General features: G+C 33.9%; 1 protein-coding gene across 1 annotated transcript in view; it reads right to left on the reverse strand.

The window, feature by feature from the left end:
* DPYD (dihydropyrimidine dehydrogenase) overlaps positions 1–26,135 on the reverse strand; it is an 830,145-nt gene that overhangs the window by 583,922 nt on the left and 220,088 nt on the right. The window contains 1 exon segment of the mRNA XM_033092743.1: positions 21,604–21,691. Within this exon segment, the coding sequence (XP_032948634.1) occupies positions 21,604–21,691 (88 nt within the window).

Consider the following 26,135-nt stretch of genomic DNA (forward strand, 5'->3'; position numbering starts at 1 on the left):
ATTTATTATGTAACTAACAAGCAATTAAAGACTGTTTTCGTAAATTCTTCTCAGATCATCTACACAGATCACCATTCTCCAGATCATCTAGCAAAACTGGCTGAGTAGAATCATTCCTGAATAATGGTTAAAATATATAGTTACGTTTTTGAGTTTCACGTGAAAACTTGAAAGTTTTTAAGGCCTGGTAATTGTTGAAATATACCTAGAGGACTACACCTAGAGAAATTATTCACTTGCCTGTTCCTATTCATAAGATTCCATTAGTTTTATTCTACAGGTAGTACCTGCAGTTTGCATCAAATAAACCACAAGAACAAAATCAAGAAAACATTTTGTTTGGTTATAACAGAATTCAATTCTTGTTAAGGCTCTATTCAGCATTTCAATTAGTTATGTTTACTTTTAGCTTTATAAATTAATCTTCTCTACATATCTAAATATAAATTTCCTAATGAGCTTTAATATTCAAGGACATAAATATGAGAAAATGCTTTGAAAACAGTTATGGGAATAATCTTACATAACCCACAAATGCTGATCAAAGTATATCGTTACCATAATGCCTATTCTGGGATGATATAGATTTATTGGTTGAAAATAATTATTTCGACTTTTATGATAATGTTAGGTGTTATCCTATGTACACAGAGATTAATACAACATTGAAAACACTAAACTATAGGAATTTAGGAGTAAAAGTATAATTTTAATAACTACTTATTAAGTGGTCATTTATTTCCCAATGTCCTTATTTAGGTTCCTAATTTTAAATTATAAGAAAGAAGACCTAAGCATTTAGACCTAAATATCAGTTATTTAATCATCCTTTGCCCAATTTCAAGCTCTAATCATCTCTTATCTGCTTGTTTAAGAGCTGCCCAGCTTGCCTCCACATATCCAGTATTGTTACTCTCAAATTCATATCCTTCCCAGAGAGACTATGTTGCTTAAAACCTTTCAATCACTTTTCAATAGAATGGCAGCCCAAGTTCTTTGGCATGCTAAGCAGGCCTCCATGATCTGTTTCGTGCCTACCTCTCCAGCCCAAAGATTCAGAAATCAGATTCACACACTCTAGAAACACAAAACTACTCAGGATTTATCATGCTAGATCCCTGAAAACCTCTCTTGAGCCCTCTGTCAGTAATAACCCCCTCCCTCCAACTTCTCTTTTCCCATTAACTCCCAATTACCTTTTCAACTCAGTAAAGATGCCACTCCTTCTAGTAAGTTTCCATGACTCCCTTCCCCCACCCCAACAGACATTCTTACACTTAAATTCATCAGGGTCATGGATAACATTGGGCATCCTCACTGTGCCTCCACAAAACTCTGCACATCTCTCTCTCACTACACATATTACCATACTGTGTTGTAATTATGTTACTTTACACCTAGAGACTTTGAACTTCATGAAGTCAAGGAAAATGTCTTCCCCATTACTGAATGCCTAACAAGCTGTACCTATAGCTTCTTTTGTTCAACACAATTTCTGAGAACTTTCATCCATGTTGTTGCATGTATCAACAGTTCATTCCCTTTCGTTGACTGAATATCCAGAATTTGTGTAATCAATTCATTTGTTAATGGACATTTATGGGTTTTTTTTTCCATTTTGGGGGTAATATGAATTTTCATGTAGGAATCTTTGTGGACATATGTTTTTATTTCTCTTCGTGAAATATCTAGAAGTGGCATTAATGCATCACAGGGTAGGTGTATGTTTAGTTATAGAAAAAATTACTAAACTGTTTTCCAAAAGACACCGCACATTCCAACCATCAATGTATGAAAGCTGCAGGTGCTTCATACTCATGCCAATCTTTGGTATTATTAGTCTTTTTAACTTTAATCATTCTAGTGGCTTCCCTTTGTGGTTTTAATTTGCATTTCTCTAATGACTAATGACTGAGCATCTTGTCATGTGCTTACTGTCTATTCTTATATATTCATTTCTCTGTTGAGACCATTTGCTCCATTTTTTAAATTGGGTTATTTATCTTATACACTTGCAAACAATTCTTTGCATATTCTGAAAATATACAAGTACCTGTATCAGATATATATTGTGAATATTTTCTCCCAATTTATGACTTGCCATTTCATTGGAAGAGCAGTTTTTAATTTTGACGAAGTATATTTATTTCTCAAGTTTTAACTGTTTCATTTTTTTGTTTTCCTATCTAAAAAGTTTATTGTAACCTATCTACTTGTCACAAAGATTTCTTCTAAGGGAAATCCATTTGTTAATGAAATTATACTAACAACCCCTGGGTCTTTGCTATACTGAATTAATTTAATCGTCAGAGTGACCCCTGTGAGGCTAATTATCATCTCCACTTAAAAGATAAGGAAAGCTGACTAGTATAAAATAATGCTGATTGTCAATTGTAACTGAAAAAAATAAATAAGCAATTAACTCCCCTTCTCTCCCAAAAAGAAGATAAGGAAACCTGAACAGTGAGTGGTTAAGTAATTCACACAAGGGCGCACAGCTAATAAGAGACACAATGGGATTAAATTCAGGTCTGTCTAACCTGGAACTCCCGGTTCCTAACCTTTACTGCCTCTATAATTTTAAACCCAGGTGATGATTAGACTGGAAATTTTGAAGATTACTGGGAATTTTAAAGATCTAGAAGTTTTTATTCCTAGTACAGGTCATGGTAAATGTTGTAGAATGGATATATCATTTTGAGGTAATTAGATATGCCCAAACCAGCTTCTTGTAATTGGCACTGCAGAGATTTGGAGAATTCCAATGTCCATTTCTATGCTACAGAATATAGTTTTTGCATGGGTATGTGAGTGATATCTGCTCCATACAGTCAATGACGGAAATTCTTTGGTTATCTGTTACTCTGGATAATTATAATTTAAACAGATCAATCTATAACGAGAAGTATTTTCCACACCATGTTTATTGAACTGCTGTGTGTTTTTTTTTACATATGGCTAATTAAGTTGTTGGTAGAAATCAGAACTCACTTTTTTCCTTTGACTAAACATTGGCCTAAAGGCTTAGCTCAAAATAAATTACCTAATTTCTCAAATGAGCAAATAAGACTTTTCACCTTGCTATTTTTTTCATTCATGTCATACTAATATGTAGTTGACCTAGAATATTTAAAAGTGAAATACATACACATAGTGTAAGAACTCAAGTTTTTTAATGAATGCTGGGTAAATTAGGCTGCCCTTCACTGAACTTCACATACATTTATTTTGTTCTCTTGTCTCTTTCTCCTCATTCACCTTCATTTCTTCCATTTCCACCTCACCATACGTGAGAATTATATAGTGATATGGTCATCCAATTTTTACATAAGTCCAGCCTACAAAGCTCTGGTAACAGCATAATATTCTTAAAGATAAATTTATCTTCAATTTTCAGCTTATAAAATGCCCTGCATTTTTCCTAATAATATTCTCTAATAGCATGGTGGCTGATTCTATTACTATACTTAAGGGGAACACAGGTTGTTGCTAAGGACAAAGATTTGCTAAAATGCTACTGTTCCTGTATTTTTGCAAATAATATGTTTGTCATAATAATTTACTAGTGGGGTTATTTAATGACCTGACAGAATTAACTCCTTTTCAAAGCAATTAATTACAACCTGAGTAAAACCTATAGCTGGATGAACTGGATCAAACCAGCTTTGTTTGTTGGTTTTATTTTTATGTGCTTGAAGGGTTAATAATTTTGTAGGTCTCCTAGAATATTCATTTAATAAATAATCGCTAATTTCATTATAAGAAGTTCAAGCGACATTACTTTTGTTTTAATTACAAATAACAAAACCAATGTTTAATAAAGGTATCTTCCCTCTTATTCCCTCCATTGTAATAAAATGCTTTATTTTATTCTTATTTTCCTTCCACCCCATAAAAGTAAACTGGTATTACGACCTACTATAAATGTAAAGTTAGTAAAGTAACAATTTAGTGGTTTTGTCTGTATTTCTCTACTTTTGTACGCAGTTTCTTCCCCCACTTAACCTTTTCTGTTGTGTGTATTCCTGTAGAGTAAGTTCAGGTCTCTCTTTCTCTCCTCCCATCCCTGCCCCAACACAAAGTGAATTCACTCGGCTGACATGCTCCGCCTTAGAATGCTTTCCATCTTCACCAAACTATTTTTCTATCAATAAGTAAAAAGTATCCTTACTACTTTCAAAAACTGACACATCTGCCTATGCTCTTTTCTAGTCTCTTCTTGTTCTTCCCCTACTTCCCTACCTTAATATCATTTCAAACTTTTGTTTTCATTTACTTCTTTACCTTGCCATAAAATGTATTCAGATTTCTTTATTACAATAACAACAACAACAACAACAACTTTCTTACCTCTCTCCCCGCTGTAAACCATTACACCACCCTTATTTCCTGATGATTATTGTATGGAGTGCCCTGGAATGGCGGGAAAACCACAACTTTAGATTTCAGTTTGTTCTTGAGAACACTTATCCACCCTAGATACAATTTCTTCAGCATTAAAAAAGCATGTAACTTTTAATGCTTTTTTAAAAGTTAAATGTTTTAACTTTTAAATCCCAGGGATTAGGGAGTAGTATGAATAAATAAGATCCAATGAGATCATTGTTGCAAAGCCCCTGCAACATTCAAAAATGTTGGCAAAACTCTTAGGCATTGATGGCTAATATCAAATTTGATATTCACAATGTGACAGTGTTTAACCAATCCGTGTCCTGTCACTCACAACACTGGTGGGTAGAATGATGAAGAACACGGGAAGAATTCCCACAGGATCCCAGAAACCCTTTAGCATCCCATTATAAATGAAAGGGAACTCTCCACAAAAGCCAATTTGATAAGAAAAGTGCACATCACTTATTCACCTAGGTACTCTTAATAGCAGGTTTGAACATTTTTTTGAGCATTAGTTCTTTTTATTAAAATAAGTAACATCAGTATAATTTTAAAAATTGAACATATTTAATGAATGCCATTATTTAGTAATATTATATTTTGTGCCAGGATTCTAAAAAGTCACAATGTTAGGGGAAAATATTTCACTATGACAATTACAAATGTTTAAAAAGATCTGTTTCTTTGATTTAACATACGTTGTATGTGTAGTAATAATTATTAAGTAGCATTTAGTGCAACTAATTATTACAAATTCATTTTGTTATGAGGGTAAACATAAACATTTTGTTATAAGATCAATGACCTGCCTAAAATTTTTACCCTCCCTTTTATTTTCCAAAACAATCAACCTGCAGTGGTTAGTGGAGACCATACGTTCAGTTATTCTGCATTATGAAAACTTGCAGAATCTTTCAGAATTTATTTTACATTTCCATGATGCACAATGATATTTTCTTACCACACATTAAGGGAATACATGATTTAACTCCGATGATGGCAAAAAGTTAATTTTAGAGAACCATTTAATAGTTATAAAATGAAGAGAATTTCTAAACGTGTTAAGTCATATACTAATATGACATTTTGATAAAATATAAAATATAGGAAGTCAGGAACAATGCTCTGGGGAAGAAGTAAACTTAAAAAGAAACAAATTATGGCAAAATTGAATTTTTTTTGCAGGGGAATTTTATTGATTACTGAGAAAAAGGGAGTAAATTCACATCTTGCTTTTATATGATGAACATGTCTCTATAAAACAATCAATCAATTTTATAACAATATCTTATGCTAAATTTTGTTAAGGAAATCTACTTTTTTAAGGACCCCAAGATATTTTTTTAAAGTAAAGTATTTTCTTTTCCAATTTATCTCCTTTCTAAATATACATATAGTACACTAAATTTTCTTTAAAATGGTATATTTTCATGTACTTATTTACTATTCTGAACTCACTTAGGACAAATATCCAGTATTTCCAAGTCAACTCCTTAACAAGTAACGACCAGGTTCATCGGTGTTTGAGTATATTGGCCCTGTACATCAACAGCTGACATTAAAACATCGTGCTAACGATGTTCAATCCTCGTGTAGGTTAACTTTACTTTTTCTCTATGATCACGAAAGATCTCTCTAGCCACAGAGTTATCTAATATATGCTGTAATCAAAAGAAAGATGGGACAATAACAAAACTAAAAGTACACTGTGAATAAGTCATGTTGAAATAGCATCCTTCAAGATGGAATTAGAACATATTCATTGCAGTATGTTTTAATATCACACTCTGTGAGCGTGGACAGTCACACAATTTCACTGGGCCTTAGTTTTCTCATGCCACGAAGGGTAGTTATGAAGAATGAATATGTAATCTCATCAACGCCATGTCTTCACATACTAATAACTATAAGCTGATATTAATGACTGTCATTTTAAACATCTTACCATATGCCAATTTCAGTGAAAAGGTACTAAATTTTTTCTATTACTCCCAACAATATGACTTATGGGATACTGATTGAATCTGACTAGCTTCAAGGCTCATAGTTTTCCTGCTAGAGTATACATCAACAAATACCAAATCTACGTCTTTGGCCACAAACATCACAGCTGATTTCCAGACCTAATCGGGTACACCTAAGGGCTTAATGGATCTTTCCACCAGGATAGCACAAGGAATCCCAAACATTAGAGGTCACAACAGAACTCATAATCTTCCCCAACATTATTCAGCTGGTAAATTGTCACCACCATCCATCTAATTGATCTAAAGATGTGTTTAAGACATCCTTGACTTGTAGCTGTAGCTAATCCTTAAATTGTTAACTTGCCTGGCTTCTTCTTACTCCTATTCCTCACTGAGCATATGTACTTAGACGCTAACACTTACTCATGGTATTTCCTTATACTTGTTCCCTATTCTCAGCTTTCACAGCCCCAACTTCAGATCGTTAATTTTCTCTTACCTGAGTTATTGCAATAGCTACACTGTAAAATCTCCCAGTATCTGGTCTTGTCCTTCTCCGATCCATTTCCACAGTGCCACCCAATCAATCTTTCTAATCGCTTACCTCTCATGTCAAAATCCTTCATCTTCCACCGTAAAAAGGAAACACAATAACTACCTGAAATAAACTCATGTGTATACCATGCAACATCTGCAGAATCTAATTCTGTTATATCTGTTTGGTCCTATTTGTCAGCACACATCCCTGGCAGTGGAAGCTCCACCAACAATATGGAGCTGAAACATATAATATTGCCATTACTGGGTGCCCTTCTCAACTTCCACTACCCACACGACCCTTGATTTATCTTTTTCTACAGAAGGTGATAATCCCTGTAGAATGTAGGATGAATAAATAGAAATGCATACAAGGAAGTGAATAAAATGTTTAGATATTGTGCCACTATGTTACATACTGAGGGAAAGAAACAATCAGGAAATGTTTGTATGTTTATCTCCCCTCAAAACTAGAGGCTTGATGGCAAAGACATATTAATTACTTACCAAGAACTTGATATTTACCAAATGAACGAGTAAATGAAGTAATATAGGCAATAATGAAAATGAAAGCCTATAAAAATTATGAAAATGAAAGTTATTTATTATTGTTAATATTTAAGCACATTCTGTTCATATTTTACCAGTGGTATCAGAGTTGAATTCTAAAGATAATTTACAAATATTAGATTTTTTCAAATAGCATTTTAAGGTTATGTGGGAACAATTAAGTAAAATATAGCTATGTGTTAAATTATTGAAAACTAATTTCTAATATAATGTTGAGTCATATAACCTTTTTTAATGTAAGCAAAGAAGATTTTTATTGTGTATATATGTTTTCCGTTTTCTTAACTTATCAAAAATTGATGAAAAACATAAGACTAAGCACTAATCACAGTTTCAAAGAACACACCTTTAGAATTGTCAGTCACTTCATAGGAAACTAATTTCAGTTCTCACTTCATTCCTTTTGTGATTTTAATTCATAGATGTATTGTTTTTTCTTTAATCAAATATGTACTTATTTGCTATAAGTGGATAAAACATTACGCCTGAGAAATAAACAAAAATAGCAGGCTTGTCTAATGTTTTAAAAAATTAATATAGGCATGACATCAGGAAGAAAAATTCTTCCAGATACTACTTTCAGATAAGCTATGTGCTAAAATAATAAATAAGATGTGAGAAAGCCAGGTGCTTTAGTGAATGTTAAAATTTGGGGACCCACCTAAATCAGGCTATTTTAAAGTCCCAGTACAAAATTACCAGTGATGGATATATCTTCTGCTTCAATGATAGATTCTATCTTGGTGTTCTTTAAAGTAGTCTATAAACAGGTTCATACTCTCAAAACAAGTTAGGTCTTATCAGAAAAAAAAAGTTAACTTGATTTATATTGCACATGGACTTCCATATAAAGGTTTCTCTTGTCTCATAACTATAAGAAAAGTTAAGCGGTTAATGCTCTTAATTAATTCCTTAGTCCACAGTCGCCGACGAAATCTGGTCCTGCACAGTTTTTACTGACCCACATCCATGCTCATTTGATTACATAGACTCTATTCTATGGTTGCTTTTGAACTGCAAAGGCAGAAAGTTAAGTAGTTGCAACAGAGGCCATATGACCCACAAAACCTAAAATATGTACCATCTATTTATAGAAAAAATTTGCCAACTCCTCATTTAACTCTTTTTAATTTTCACTATTTAGAAGCTTAAATGTAAGGTATTTAAGATCGGTCTCTTAATACACGTATTCCTCTCTATAATTTTCTTCTTTTAAACTGATCTTCTTGCTGAATGTGGTCCTCTCTCCTCATCATTTTGGCATACACTCCAACTGAGGCCCTCATAATATCACAAAAAATGCAATTTCATTTTTACTGAGAATGGTTCTTGTTTGTTAATTCTGTTGATTAATTCTGTACTTGACCGATATAATTTTAACATTTATTATCTATATTATCACTGCAAGTTGCTGTTGGTAATAGACAGGAATAAATGTATTAAATAAAGGCATAAAAAAATCACTATAGACCCTCTCATACCCATTAGAATGGCTATTATTAAAAAAAAGAAAAGAAAGTGTTTGCAGAATGTGGAGAAAAGTGAACCCTTGTGCACTGTTGGTAGGAATATAAAAGGGTTAAGCTAATACAGAAAACAGTACGGCAGCTCTTCAAAATATAAAAGTAGAGATACTATATACCAGCAATTCCACTTCTATACCAGCAATTCCACTTCTGGGTATACCAAAAAGAACTAAAAACAGAGACTTGAAGAAATATTTGCATACTCATATTTTCAGTGGTATTATTCACGATAGCCATAAGGTAGGAAGTGTCCCTTGATGAACAAAAGAAAAACAAAACATGGTGAAAATGTACAATGGGATATTAGTCAGCCTCAAAAATAAAGGAAATTCTGACTCATGCTACAATATAGATGAATCTTGAGGACATTATTCTAAGTGAAATAAGCCAGCACAAAAGAATAAAAGCTGTGTGATTCCACTTATATGAGGTACCAAGAGTAGTCAAATTCATAGAGACAGAAAGTAGAATGGCTGGGGGGAGGAGAGAATAGGGAACCGTTGTTAAATAGATTAGTGTGTCAATTTTGCAAGATGAATAGAGGTCTGTGGACGAACTGTGTGATGGTAGCACAATAATGTGAATGTTTTTAATGCCTCTGAACTGTACACTTAAAAAATGGTTAAGACAGTAAATTGTATGTTTTGTGTATTTTACCACAATCAAAAAATAAAATTTTAAGAGGATATTTATAGTTTAAAAATCATTATTTAAGAGTAATGCCAACTTAGAGTATGGGTTAAGAGTAGGGCTTCAGATTCAAAGGGACCTCTGTTCAAATCCAGGTTCTAGTACTGAAAACTACTTAACATCTCTGAGACACAATTTATGTATATGTGAAACAGAAGTATCAATTTAACATAATATAAACAATTTAATATAATCAATTTAATATAATATCAATCCAAAATTACATTGTGAGAATTAAAATAATTTATGCAAAGAACTCAGCAATTAGTCCAAGAAATTTAGCTACATATTATATTCATATATACAAAACTCTTATTTATTAATTGTATTAATGTAGTTTTATTGTGTTTCTAAATAAATTGTTAACCTTTTAAATTTATTTGCAATGTATAATCTGCATCACACTGCTAGACATATGACAGAAGTTTAATAATATACTTTAAAACATGGTCAGCTAATGATAAGGTTAAAGGAATAAGAACAGCAGAAAAGCACCTGACTGTGGTATGGTCTTTATAAAAGAAAAAAGAAAGGAAACAATCATAGGGAAATAAAATAGCAGTCAATTTTAAAACATGCTATTCTAACACAGATAAATTTATCAGTGAAATATAGATATTAAGGCTCAACAAACAAAACTACTGTGTGCACAAAAATAGAAAGAGTGGAAACCCAAAATAAGAATATAAAGATCCAAGGAAGCAATTTTCCAATTAAATATGACTGTCTTCCACTAAACTGGATGTATTCACATAGTCTTTGACTGATTAACCCAAATGTCAATATTTCAATATTTTCTTCTCCAAATTTCACTTATGAATTAAGAGTTGGATGCACAATTTATCTCAGTAACACAAGCAAAGTGAGCCTCTGTTAACTTTCTGCTACTTAAGTTTGTGTAGGGGGTGGGTGGGTGTGAACAGAGCCTTTGATGTGTAATGTTCTTGCCATTTACACACCAGGTGGCACTGCATGGTTAATCAGACAATCACATGTATCAAGATTTCTTACATATTTGAAGATAAAAAAGTAAATACATCAAAAATTTGTTTCAAAAACTTTTCCTTAAATGTCCACAGTAAATACTTTTACTAATGTACTTTAAAGGGTTGTTATTTGAGTTAATGGTATAAATTCATCATGATTCCAGTACTGTTTTTCCCATATACTAATACCTTGTATAACTTAAACAATATTACCAAGTAATATGAGTGTAAGAAATTGAGAAAGAGTAATTTAACCAAACTAGGTTCTCCTCCATTAATTTTTAATTTACTCATTTAAGTAAATTTGTGTCACACAATAAATAAAAGCATTGGGGAATTTAGAACAATGTCATTTTGCTGGATACCCTTAAACAATTTAAAGACAGTGTCCGGAGAAAAAATAATTTGACATAAATTTCAATTGAATTTCTTTTAAAATATAGTTATTACTTAAAATACAGTATCTTAATGAAGTCCGTTCTTAAAAGCGATGGTCTTGCTGTAGAACATATTGCTTCTAAGCATTTAATGTCAAAAAGGTGTTCAAATGTCAACAAAAAAGAACAGTGTCCATCTGATCTAATGCTGGTAGCTAAAGATGGCATAGCCTAACCTATAAAAAATATAAATAGGAAATAAGTGATAAATAAGACACAAATTAACTCTCAAAGTTTCTCATTTCTATTCTTCGGAAAGATGATTTCTACAATGCAATCTAAAGCACAAATAGCCATTTACCTACTTTCCTCTAATTTGCACCAGCTTCTGCCATTTCCATAACATTTTTCAAGCCTCTCTTAATCTTTTTCCTTGTGTGTAATGGGTTCCCTTATTTTACCCACTTTTACATGCAGTGATTTGCAAAAGTGTAAGTAAGCTAAGCAGAGCTGTGTGGTTAGTGCTGTGCATAGAGCTATCCAGTAGTATGCCCCCAGCTCTAATTGGAAATCACTGATGTGTTGTACACGTGTTCAATGTAATCACAAATTCCAGATTCAACTTCATTGAATTGGGGGGGGATGTACGATGATATTCCCTAATTCCTCTGTGACACTATCGACTACCTCAGTGACTTCTAATTTTATTAATTATTCGAAAGATTTCCCTTTATCATCAATATCCTACTTCTAGAAGACAACTCAGAACTATAGTGAGCACCTTTTGTAAGTGCAGCAGTCAAATGTGACTTGTATACATCTTTTATTATCGATATATATTGAGTATTACAATTTTAGTAGTTTTTTCCTTTCTTAAAATGCGTAACATTTTTTTGGCACCCTCCATATATAGTGCTTGAACAATGAAAAGAACAAAAGAGTCCCTTTCTCGTTTAATTTAAGCAATTCATGTAAGTAAAATATATTTTCATTCCTTGAAATATATATATATATAGAAATATAATAAATATTCCTCCATGTCTCCATCAAAAGAAATCCAAAGAAGTGTTCAATATTTTGAAATACAATTTACACTCTTTTATAGAAAGTATTGAATAAAAAAACATGGAGTATAGAATACTTGAAAATAATCCTTTTGCTGTATAAATTAGTTCCTTTTGACTGTATTATGGAAAAAGTAGATGTCTTTTAATTAATTAAATAATTAATTAATTCATAGACATTAAGTATTAATAGATATGTAAGTATTACCAAAAATCTACAATGTTCCAGGAATTCTACCAGCTACAAAGGCCACTTTTTAAAAAAGATTTTGTTACATCACCATCTTCATCATACAATGCATATTAAAAACTGTCAAGAAATTAACATGACCTTTACCAAAATGCTCAAAGAAAATACCTAATATTCAACATAGCAATATAATACTTTATGTAATGATAAAGTATAAATGTAAGAATGACATTAAATACAACATTTAGAATTTGAAATGCATTGCCTTTCAGTGGGTAATCAAAACCATAATCAGGTCTTTGAATTTTGTAAAAAAAACGAAAAGATACATGAAAATGCTTGGAAAGATCCATGAATTTAAAAAAGGCTAAATAGGGGCCGGCCCGGTGGCTCAGGCAGTTAGAGCCTCATGCTCCTAACTCCGAAGGGCTGCCGGTTCGATTCCCACATGGGCCAGTGGGCTCTCAACCACAAGGTTGCCAGTTCGATTCCTCGAGTACCGCAAGGAATAGGGGGCACCCCCTGCAACAAAAATTGAACACGACACCTTGAGCTGAACTGCCACTGAGCTCCCGGATGGCTCAGTTGGTTGGAGTGCATCCTCTAAACAACAAGATTGCCAGTTTCGACTCCCGCAAGGGATGGTGGCTGTTCCCCCTGCAACTAGCAATGGCAACTGGACCTGGAGTTGAGCTGCGCCCTCCACAACTAAGACTGAAAGGACAACAACTTGACTTGGAAAAAAGATCTGGAAGTACACACTGTTCCCCAATAAAGTCCTGTTTCCCTTCCCCAATAAAATCTTTAAAAAAAATAAAAATAAAAATAAATAAATAAAAAAGGCTAAATAATCAAGTATAGTTTCAAACTTCTCAAGAACTTATTACATTGTTTTTCATTTCCTCCTTTGTTTCCTCTTTTCTTTTTACTCTTCCAATGATTTTACTTTCAAAAATTTTATTCAGGTGTCACAAAATGTGCTGAAATTGTGTACACAAAGATTTTAAAAAAATTAATCCCAAGTCTTACATGTTTTTAACATAGTGTGTTTTTGCATGGAGTGGGGGAGTAGAAATACGCACACCACCAAAGATAATAAAAGGATAACTATATGCAGTCCTATAAATGACGTATAAAACATTTTGCTATGTAGGAACACAGACTAAACATTTATCTCAGCAGGATGACTATGAAAGTCTTATGTAGGAAGTGGCATTTGAGATGAATATTGTAAGTATTGACTTTACCATGTAGACACAGACTGAAAAATTTTCTCAGTAAAGGAAAGAGAACCAAGGTATAATGATGGGAGATACAGGTTACTTTTGAGGAATGGCTAGATAAATGATGGTGGGAGAGGCCTATAAAGTAGTAGATTTAAGGCTAAAAAAGTATATTAGGATAGCTATTGTAGGCAGTTGAAAGTCATACTAAGAAAATTTGAGTCCCTTTGCTTCTACTACTTTCCCACTGAACCTCATACACATGCACTCACATTCAAAACATCTCAGCCTCACCTATCGCTCCTAAGATGGCCAATGTCAGGACTTTATCTCCTGCCAAGTCTCCTTCTTCATCAATTGGGTCTATTGTCTCCAACAGAAAATACCCCTACCCTCTACCCTCATCCACTCTCGGACGAGGAGAAGAAAGTGAACCAACAAAATGCCAGGGTATGGGGATCATCCAATTAAGGTCAACTGTTTACGTGTGATACATTGAAACTGTTTGCTTCAACTTTTATAGAAACCCAGCCTCATGGAATCTCTGCAAATCTATCTGTTCTTCAGACAACACGAAAACCAACTGAGATGCCACAAAGGAGAGAAAAGAGGAAGCCGAGTCTCACATGTAGATAACCTTCCTTCTTTCCTTCTTTCCTTCTTTCCTTCTTTCCTTCTTTCCTTCTTTCCTTCCTTCCTTCCTTCCTTCCTTCCTATCTTCCTTTCTTCCTTCCTTCCTTCCTTCCTTCCTTCCTTCCTTCCTTCCTTCCTTCCTTCCTTCCGGGGGGGGGTCATTGGCTTAGGATTTAACTGTACCATGAAAAGAACTACCGAAATGTTACACTATAACATGGAACAATAAAGGTATTGGTATATTAATGGATAAAAAATAGAAAGAAAATTTGACTTATTCTAAATGCAGTGATAACCACTAAAAATATCTGAAACATTTACAATTTGTAAGCAGTGTTACCTCATATGGAGAGTTCTTCATATTAGAGTATCATGTTACTAAGAGAAGCAGAGTGATTTTGGGTGACAACGATTACCATCATATGGACCAGGATTACTATTATTGACGTGATTAGCATTCTCCTAATATAATCAAACTGTTTAGGAATCAATGACAGCTTGGTGAACTTCGAACCAGAACAAGGAGACTTAGAGGTCTTTAAAATGGATTTACTTGTACATCTTCACAATATGGGCTCAAATAATCCAGGTCCTTTGAATATATATATACTCTTTTTTTCTGTACTTGTACAGGTGACCAGTCCCTATTACCAGATTCTGAAGATTAAGATGCACCTTCTATAGATACTCGTATGTTAATATGATCAAAGAGTAATTGCCATACATCTATTTTATCTCCTCCTGGGGGATTTGCTTGAGCTCATTAAGTGATGATTTAATGAACTCTCAGCTGGAATTCTATTTTCCTCATTTCTGATTTCTTGGAAGCCACCTCACAATTATAATTGAGTACTTATAAGTGACACTAGATTAGACAATATTACAAATAAAAAAAAGTTGGTTGGCAAAATATTCCTGCCTTTTTTTTTTTTTGCTTAAAATTAAGTCAGGTTTATTATTTTAAAACAATCTATTCAGAATTGTACATCCCTAAATAACTTCAGTTTTTACCAGTGAACAGAAGTAAAGAGGGTGGTGTAAAAACCTTACTGCATTTTCTTTTAAATAAATAGAAAGTATATCTTATTGTGTACAATTTAGAAACTCCTGATTAAGAAGCTAAATAAGAATAACTTTTTCCAGAGAAAAATTCTGGCTCTAAGAAGGCACAAGAGATTTAACTAAAGGCCATACTGTAGCAAATTTAATACCACAATCTCTCAATGGATTTTCTTTACTGTAATGACCTCTTCTTTACCTGCTACAATATTTGGAAATCCTCACATTTAAAAAATATTCTTTTCTGATAGTAACTGAAAAAAACCAACTGGCGGCAACAACAAGAGAGGCTAAGTAGAAAGACAAGTTCTTGCAGCTATGGGTCCCACGTTGGGATCCTTCAGTTCGACACCTCAAGGTAGTCAGGTGCCATCAGCTGATTTATTGGCTTTGAGTCATTGTGTCTGTAACAGCTTTTTATATTGACGTACAGATGTTTGCATTTGCTACGCTTTTCCTACCTTCTCTATAAAATTCACCTTCCACGTTTCAGTTGCAATTTAGTACTTTTCTTTAATCTTATCTTAATTTTCTTATCCATAAAATAGTTAATATCCACTGCAAGGGCCATTTTAAGAGTTAATGGCATAGATTATATTTAAAACTAAGAGAAAAGAATTAAGCACATGATATTTTAGCTATTACTGTTACTACTACCAATATCACCACCATTAATACCATTACCTCCACTTGTTTATTTCATTTGTAGTATAATACAAACTTTACAATAATATAATATCTATTTCCTTCTGGGTTTGTTCAGTGTTATAATAGCCCTCCACAGCATGTTTTAACATCCTATCAATTTATTTTGGAAAATAGTCAAAACAGTTGCATTAAAAATCAATAATAAAAAATAAAAATAAATAAATAATTAAAAATACTTAGAGTGTTCCGGCTATGTGCCAGGCACATGGCTAGGCACGGGAGATCTATGAATAAGGCAGACAGAATATTCAGCCTGCAAGATTATAACTTCCAGTAGAAGAAACAAACGTGTAAGCAGTCAATTATAACACATTCAGCGAAATAAGTGCTGTAATAAAGTACAAAATTTAGTGTGAACATTCAGAAAGGAAACAGGAACATAATGGTTTGGGGGTTGAAGGAAAGGAAATGACTTCACTTATTCAGGCTAAAGAGTGAAGGTAGGGAGTGGATCATTACAAGTAAAGAGAACTATGTGAAGTAAAAAAAAGGACATCGAAGCTATGAACTTAACTATGAAAATAGTGACAGTTCATGTCCAAAAACTGAGACGAAAAAAATTTGAGATGAGGTAAAACTGAACACAGTTAAAAATGGCTGAAGTGAATGAACTAATCAGAAACAGTTTTGGAGACAAAGAGGAAAAACTGAGGGTTGCTAGATGGGCGGGAGGGGTGGGGGGTGCGGGGGAGGGTGAGGGGTTTGGAGGGCAGTCGGTGACCACAGGATGGCCACAGGTTTGAAAATTAATCTGGGGAACGTAATTTGGTGGTTACCAGAGGGTAAGGGGGTTGGGGGGTGGGGGATGAGGGTGAGGGGGATCAAATGTATAGTGATGGAAGGGGAGCTGACTCTGGGTGGTGAACACACAGTGTGATTTATGGATGATGTGATACAGAACTGCACACCTGAAATCTATGTAATTTTACTAACAATTGTCACCGCAATAAATTTAAAAAAATAAAATTAAAAAATAAAAAAAAATAAAAAAAAATAAAAAATGGCTGAAACACAATTTAATGGGTAAAGTGACTGGAGACATAAGCTGTTGACCAAATCATAAAGAGTCTTGAAAGTCTTATTTTGAGGAGTTCTTCTTGTATGTTGAAGAAAATAGGGAGCCACGGTGAGGAGGAGAGAACTTAATAAGGGAATGCCATGATAAAATCTAATTTTTGAAAGATCACTATTTCTGCTGTGTGCATAACTGTGGCCAAGGAGACTTGGTTAGGAGGCTATAGCAATGGCCTAGCAGCATTCAGGTAAGGGAATGGTGATAGTCGGAAATGATTTTAAGAACAGTCTTTGAGGCAGACACAAGTAAAACATCCTGTGGGGAGACAGTTAGCTATCTCCACATTTTCCTGCTCCCTTTGTGTCTATTGTGACTATAGTAATAGATTTTACTGCTGCTTCCCCTGTACTCCTTTTTTTTTCTCCCAAGTATTAAAACCAAAAATTCAGAAAAAAAAATATCTGTCAGAAAAATATAAAAAGTTTTGCTATTTATCTGAGGGTGTCTCAGTGTATAGTGTATGTTCTTTCCCTCTCATGCTTGTTTAAACTTTTCAACGCCACCATGTTTTGTGAGAATACAAGAGGTAAACTACCAGAAAATGGACAATCAGAAAAGGCAACGAAAATGGGCCTTTTTAAAGCAAAGAGTAAGGGTTCAGTTCTTCAGTCATCTAGAACAGTAGCTCTAGAATTTAATCACACAAAAGGACTTTAACAAAAAAAGAAAAACTATACTCAGGTCCATATATTTCTCATTCCTCAAATTGTGTGAATATTGCTGTTGGAATATTTCATGATTTTCCTGACTCAAATTAAAATCTAGCTAATCAAAATAAATTTGGATTTATTTACATTTTTAATTTCAGCATAGTGTCTGCAACATTGCAGTATTTCAATACTTATTTAATTCACTCAACAGCTACTTATTAATAGGTGTTGGACATGATATGGCAAAAGGCAGTTAGTATTTCAGGGTCTTTACAATGTACAGCACTGGCTTTCAAACATTGACTACTAAGCCACATTTAAAAATATATGTTTCATATATTTTTGTGCATATGCAAGAAAACACATCCAAAAAATACACATACAACTGAAAAATATTTTTAACAAAATAACACTTGGCCTAACCATGTGTAACACTATTTGATACTTTCCAGTCTTTTGTGTTCATTTTTTTTAATGTGTTAATTTTTTTAAAAAAGAGAAATGATGGTTATAGTTCATTATATTGATTATAATACCAAGCAAAGGGAACCATCCAATACTTTGAAAAAGCCCTTTTATAGTGGATGTTCTAATTCTATTTCTGAACATTGACATTAACATACTGTGCAAGCACTTTTATTTCAATAAAAAATACCAAAATTTCAGTCTTTTAAAAAATCCCAATTGTCTCCAAACAACGCAATACATTTTCAATAAGACACAGAGCTTAATCTCATTTATCTTGATTTTACTTAGAAGAAACAAAATCTCTCACGAACAAAGAGATATAACTCTTTAAGTCTCACACTGATGTATGTACAATGACATAATTTCTTTAAAAGACACTGTTAGCATCAGTTAGGAAAAAGCCTAAAAGTGAGAAACTTTTCACCAGCAACATCACACACAATATTAAAAATAAGAAACATGAGAACGCACTTGTATTAGCAAATGGATTTATTAAGCTAACCTTAATAAACTATATTTAATAAATATAAAGTCATTTTTTCTCTTATACAAAGTAACATATAATGGACAGTACTTATAAATACAGATCTATATATTGGAATTTCCAACTACAGTAAGAGAAAAATATTCCATTTTCTTAAGTAAACTATGTAATCAACATATAAGCACTAAGTTCAAAAAGGGTTTTCTTTGCTACTAAGTGCTTTATTGATTTTTCTCAATAAGGAATCCATGTATAAAATACCAATGATAATGCAAACCTATGGCAGAGACCTTTCCTTCTTTTCTCTCTATAGCTCGATCATCCTCTTTTTCTATAGTAACAGAAGTTTAATGGGGCATATGCCCACCCAGCTGAAGGCTATAATTCCCAGCATCCTTTGCTGCTAGGCATGTTTCTGTGACCACGTTGCAGACAGAGATAAAAGTGGTATGTGCAAGTTCCCCTCCCTATTTTCCATTTTTGTTAACAGCAATGTGGACAAAGTGGTCATTAATGACCGAAGATGAAAATCAGGTATTGAGGATGGATCACACTGTTAAATGTGTGATCTTTCTTACGCCTCTATTATTATCCTTTCTTAAAGTGCCCAAACCTATGTCCTAAATAAATGGAAGTCCTATTCCAAAATTAACTTCTCCAAACTGAGTGGGAAACAGGAAAATAGTGAGTGAAGTTTAAATCTGATATAGAAGCATGGTTAATGAACAAAAGCATGAAAGGATGTGAGGCTGTCCAAGTGACAGGCAGTTATATGGTAATAGAAAGGTCAAAACCCCCACCTCAGCAATCAAGAGTGTCAAATAAACAATTCCTGGAGGATGAAGCTACTTGTCTTCTATAGACAGAAGCTTTTTTTTTTTTTTGACAAGATGAAACTTTCTTGTATATATTCATATCAAATACTGAAATAGAACATAACTGCATTCTACACATCACTATACCAAAATGTCAAAAGATTTCCCAGCATGAAAATTTCCCAGCATGAAAATGCACAGCAACATAAATATGAAAGGACTCCACATTTTAAACGCTATGTTCACACCATTAGTGCAGAGTCAAATGGAGTACTGTGAAGGGATGTAGCATTATCAAGTAACATATGTAAGGGGACTTAATGGAATAAAATAAAAGGAAAAAGACCCTGAAACATTAGATTCTTACAGATGGAAGATAGCACTATGGTTGAAATCACTCAGAGTGACAAACCTTTTAATTATTCCAAAATTTTGTTATAATTTTCTTCTTATGCTATTGATTTAGAGATATTTCAATGTTTTTTTTTTTTTATTTATTTGGCCTCTATCTCGTCAGTACAGAGATTCTTTTTAGACAGCATTCATAGAGATACACAAAACTACATTGGCATATACAACTCCTTTAATGGAAAACATATCTTTTATATACAACTGCTGTAGGAAACCACAATGGTGAATTTTAAATAGCTATTTGAAAACATCACCAATATTTCAGACATATTGCTTGACTAAATTGTCCTTTTAGTACCAACCAACCATTTCTGAACAAGTATTTGTTGAGAGTAACAACAACTTACTGATCCAATGCTGCTTTTATTACCATGTTTCCCCGAAAATAAGACCAGGTTTTATATTAACTTTTGCTCCAAAAGACACATTAGGGCTTATGTTTAGGGGACGTCATCCTGAAAAATCGTGCTAGGGCTTATATTCCAGTTAGGTCTTATTTTCAGGGAAACACGGTAGTAGAATATACTTGATAAATACTTCCCTTATTTCTTCATGTTAAATTCTCAACACAACTGTAAAGTTGAAAAGTAAAACCAAAGTCTCTATAATGCCTCTCAAAACGGAACCTAGAGAAAATTTAAGACATTTTCTCCTTCCTATTCTTGATCTACACAATGATTATTGTACTTAAATGAAGATAATATAGAAAAATGGTGACGACAATGGCACTCAAGCTTCTGAGAAGGAGGTCCAATACATTTAGAAGCTAGAAAATAGTGAAAATTTATTTTCCTCTCCATAATTCTTCACCTAAATGAAGGCAGTGACAGAAATGGTCTTAGGCTTGGTAGCAATTATCTAGAAAGGGATCCTATGGCATCCTGATAAGAAAATTTGGTAGGCTAAGAAGCATTCCTGATGTTTTCCCTCTAGAAATGCTATGAAAAGGGTTAGTCCCAAAACAAATGTTATCCAGTGTGTGATCACTTAAAGAGGTGGAACAGCTTTTCAATCTCTGAGTAGATTCATTACTTAGATATTCATATTCAAAGTGTGGGAACTGCAGAAGAGACAGATAAACTAAAATACATCAGGATGGGCTTAATCATATGAGAGAATGGATACCAAGTTCATGAGACAAAGACTAAATTAAAACAACTGTTCTCTCTGGTCTCTCAACTAACAATAAGTGGACAGAAAAAAAAATGTTAGAAAAACTCAATACCTATCGGATATTCAGGTAAAATATGAAGCCATAAGACACATTAAGTGTTTTAGCAGCTACGAGTGTCCATGTATATTTCAGAACTATGATTACACATCTTTAAAATTCAGCCAAATAGAAAAGTCTTCAGGAAATTTTAAAAACAAATGAATAGAACAAGAAGACAAGTCAATTCTGGGCTTTACTATCAATATAGCCATTTTGTTTGATCATAAAGAGAAAGCTATAGCATCTAAACGTCTCTGAGCCCAAATCCTGAGCTTCCATGTCATGACTTGAGAACATTTTGCTTCTTAGAAATGTTCACTGGTGATGATGCTACAGTGAGAGAATGGGAAGATAAAGATGGTCTCGCCAGAGTCTATCCATAATGAAGGTGAGACAGCACAACTAGTTGTAAAATAGACAATTTTCTTTGCCTACTTATTTCTCTCTACTATTCTCTGAACAGATATAACTTCTACCATTGACATGTTGAAGGCAGTTATTCTGGATCTTGTCAGCAAATGTAAAAGAATATTATAAAGAAAAATATTTAAAGTAAGCTACTCACCTATTCCTATGAAAGCAGCTTGGTACCCTTCTTCTTTCAAAGTGCGAAGAGTCACTTCATTCACTGAAAGGGTTTTACCACAAATTATCTATAAGAAACAATATGTGAATAATGATGTTTTGGTATTTGATTAATAAAAGCTTAATCTCCAACATCAAAAAGAACAGAAACTTGATATATATCAATTTCCATACATGTGTGGAAATATTTTTATGTTCTAGTATAGAGATTTACATATACAAAGTAGTGCATAAGTGGAACACTAATATGTTTTACTTAAAGGCTAAGTACATTTTACCTTTGAATAAAGTAGTGAAGAAAAGCTAATATATTTAAAATCACATCAGTAAAATTTCATAGCTTGATTACTATGTTCAAGGCACTATATGTGGGTGCTTTAAACAATGAAATGATAAATGAGACAGTTTCTGCCTCAATGTGTAGTCAACATATGTGCAGAAAATATACACAAATAAATATAAAACAGAGTGTGATCAACACACGTCTATGAGAATTTAGAGGAAAAAGAGATTCATTCTGGCTAAGGTCATAAGGATGAGGATAAAGAGAGGTAGTGGGATTTCAATAGGACATTTTTAAAGAATGGATAGAATTTTGATTGGGAACATTTTCCGGGAAAGATGAATAAACTTGGAACCAGAGAGGAGCCATCCCTATTAAAAGTCACAATATTTTGTTCAGTTCCCAGACGTGAGTCAATTTTCAGATCTGGAATCTACTCCCTGTAGAGGTGGCCAGGTCCTAGGAAAAAGGACCCTGCAATATCCAGGCAAACAAATATTGTGATGCTTACCCTAGTCTTTCTCCAAAGGGAACTATGGCCATTTTCCTAGGTGACTGTATACTGGGGCAAGGGAAATAATCACACATTTCAAGGACATTGGACCCAGATTCTCCATTGATACTGACATCTGAAGATGTAAGAGTGGGGACCTAGAGGGATGAAGGAAAAACTGAAGCCTGGCTAAGGTCTGGCTCACAGTGGGCCCAGTGAAATCCCAGCCCCAGTTAGTGATTCTTTTCTCAGTTTCAACTGCAATATCAAAATTGTTGTGTTTGTCAGCTGAAGTAACCCACATTGGATCTCTGTGTAGTAAGAGCTACAATAGCTATAATAATTAGGAAGGCCAGATAACTTCTGAAACCCTGGCTGAGGGTAAATCAAACATGTTATCATATCCTGGGGATGGATGGGATGAGGAGAGATGGTGGTGGTCTATGTTATATTTCTGTTTAATTCACCAATCTCGCCCCTGCTGAGACAAAATGATTCCTGGAAAATAACTGTAAAGTACTAGAGGTTTGACCAAAGAGTAGCTCTGACTGCAGTTTCTGTGACCGATGTGATATGATTTCTACAGCAGATTAATAAGGCCACAGGTACAATGCATGTGGCATACTTTTCCATACTGCTTCCAAGGAAAGGGGATCAAAAATAGTTCACATTCACAGGGGAAAGATAATACTCATTTACAGTTTTTCCTCAGGAATATGTCAACTGTTCTGTAATAGTACACATAATCTGAAATGACCTGGCCATCTCACAAAACATCACAGTGATCCATTACACTGAAAACACCATGTAGACCAGACAACATGAGCGAGTGGTAACTGGTATGCCAGAGACTTTGTTCAGCCACATGCACTCCAAAGGGCAGAAACTGAACTCTAGGATGATCAGAGACGAGCCACTTGAGTGAAGTTTAGGGGTCCACTCGTCAGGCATGTGCCAATACATCCTCTCTAAAGTAAAAGATTTTGCTGTAATTTTGCTCTCAATTATTACCATAAAGAAGGAAGTATAAGTGCCTGGTAGGCTTCTTTAGGTTCTGAAGACAGCATGTTCCTAAAAACAAGTTTTTAAATTAAGTTACAAAGGAAGAATGAATTTTACCCATGAAACAATAATTGCAACTGACCTGCATAGAGCCTTGACCAAGTGCAAGGTTATCTTCTAAATGCTGCCTGTACAGACTCATTCAATCCTCACAATTAACCCTATGAAGTGGCATCAGTATCCTCATTTTACAGATGAGGATACCAAGGAGCAAGAGAGTGTAGAGGACCTTTATCAAAGTCACATGTGGACTCTAATTGCAGAACAAGAGTAACAGCTACGCTCTTATGTCTTTGGAGGTTACAAGGAGAATGAAGGAGGTTACAAGCAGAACTGGCACTATGTTCAAAGGCACAGAACAACATATTATACGAGGTGTGACCTGAAAATACAGTGAATGTTTAAATTTAAAAAAAAAGAAGTATCACAGTAAAAGACACATTGCCATTAATCCCCCTCAAAATACTCCCCTTCACTTCAAACACGCTTATCCCACCATTCTTGCCACTTTCTGAAGCAGTTCTGGAAGTCCTCTTTCGTGAGTATGTTTACTTCATACTCCATCATGACAACACTCCATGTCACACATTGCTCTGGTATATGGAAATTTCTGTCAAACAAAAACATTACAGTGTGTCTTCATCCACCTTATTCACCAGATCTGGCACCGTGTGACTTCTGGCTCTTCCCCAAAGTCAAAATGATTCAGGACATGAAGGCAGCCATGGCAGCACAACCAAAAACACTCATGAAAAAGGACTTCCAGAATTGCTTCAGAAAGTGGCAAGAACGATAGGATGTGTTCAAAGTGAGGGGGAGTATTTTGAGAGAAATTAATGGCAATGTGTCATTTACTGTAATATATATTTTTTTAAATTTAAACATTCACCGTATTTTGCGATCACACCTCATATGTGGATACCTACCAAACCTGTACTGTTTCTGGAGTATAAAGTGCAAAGAAGAGAGACAGTAAGGGAAGAAGATCACTGGGACAATATCATACAGGGCCATTTTGTTTTCCTAAAATATACAGCATCATGTCACCTGCAAAAAGTGACAATTTAACTTCTTCATTCTCAATTTGGATGCCTTTTCTTTCTTTCTCTTCTCTGATTGCTCTGGCTAGGACTTCCAATACTGTGTTAAATAATAGTGGTGACAATGGGACATCCTTGTCATGTTCCTGATTGTAGAGGAAAGCTTTCAGTTTTCACCATTAATTATGACATTAGCTGAGGATTTGTCATATATGGCCTTTATTATGTTGAGGTACTTTCCTTCTATACCCATTTGATTAAGTGTTTTATTCATAAATGGATGCTGTATCTTGTCAAATGCTTTTTCAGCATCTATTGATATGATTTTTACCCTTTATTTTGTTTATGTGGTGTATCATATTGATCAATTTGCATATGTTGAACCATCCTTGTGTCCTGGAATGAACCCCACTTGGTCATGTTGTATAATCTTTTTAATGTATTGTTGTATTTGATTTGCTAGCATTTTGTTTATGATTTTTGTGTCTATACTCATCAAAGATATTGGTCTGTAGTTTTCTTTTTTTGTGTGGTATCCTTACTAGGTTTTGGTATCAGAGTAATGTTGGCCTCATAAAATGAGTTAAGGAGTAATGCCTTTAATTTTGTGGAAGAGTTTGAGGAGGACAGGTGTTAGATAATCTTTGAATGTTTGGTAGAATTCACTAGTCAAGCCATCTGGGTCTTGGACTTTTGCTTTTGGGGAGGTTTTGGATGATTGTTTCAATTTCTTTACTGTTGATTAGTCTATTTAGATTTTCTGGTTCTTCGTGATTCAGTCCAGGAAGGTTATATATTTCTAAGAACTTGTCCATTTTTTCTAGGTTATTGAATTTGATGGCATATAGTCCTTCATAGTATTCTTGGATGATCCTTTGTATTTCTGTGGTATTTGTTATAACTTCTCCTCTTTCATTTCTGATTTTGTTTATTTGCTTCTATTCTTTTTGCCTTAGTGAGACTAGCCAAGGGTTTGTCAATTTCATTAATCTTTTCCAAGAATCAGCTCTCTGTTGCATTAATTCTTCTATTGTCTTTTCATCCTCTATTTCCTTTAATTCTTCTTGAATTTTTATTATTTCATTCCTTATGCTGACTTGGGTGTCATTGTTTTTCTTTTTCTTCTAGTTCTTTAAGATGTACTGTTAGGTTGCTTATTTGGGATTTTCCTTATTTCTTAAGATAGGCCTATTTCTTGACATAACCTATAATGACATAAATTTCCCTCTTAATACTGCTTTCACAGCTTTCCAATAATTTTGATACAATGTATTTTCATTCTCATTTGTTTCCATGTATCTTTTGATCTCTCCTTTTATTTCTTGTTTTATAGTTCCACCCTTTCAATTTGAGTCTGTATTTGTCCTTGCAGCTGAGATGTATCCCTTGAAGGCAGCATATTTCCTGGTTTGATCCAATGTGCTATTCTGTGCCTTTTTATTGGTGAGTTAAGTCCATTTACACTTAGGGTGATTATTGATATATGAGGATTTCCTATAGCCATTCTATCTTTGTTTTCTAGTAGCTCGATGTCTCCACTGTTCCTTTGCCTTTGTGTGTCTGTTATTTTATTTGGTGGTATTCTATGATTTTTTTCCTGTTTCCTCTTTTTATATGTTATGTGTCTCAGTTCT

The sequence above is a fragment of the Rhinolophus ferrumequinum genome, chromosome 22 (assembly GCF_004115265.2).
Source record: "Rhinolophus ferrumequinum isolate MPI-CBG mRhiFer1 chromosome 22, mRhiFer1_v1.p, whole genome shotgun sequence".
Taxonomy (NCBI): Eukaryota; Metazoa; Chordata; class Mammalia; order Chiroptera; family Rhinolophidae; genus Rhinolophus; species Rhinolophus ferrumequinum.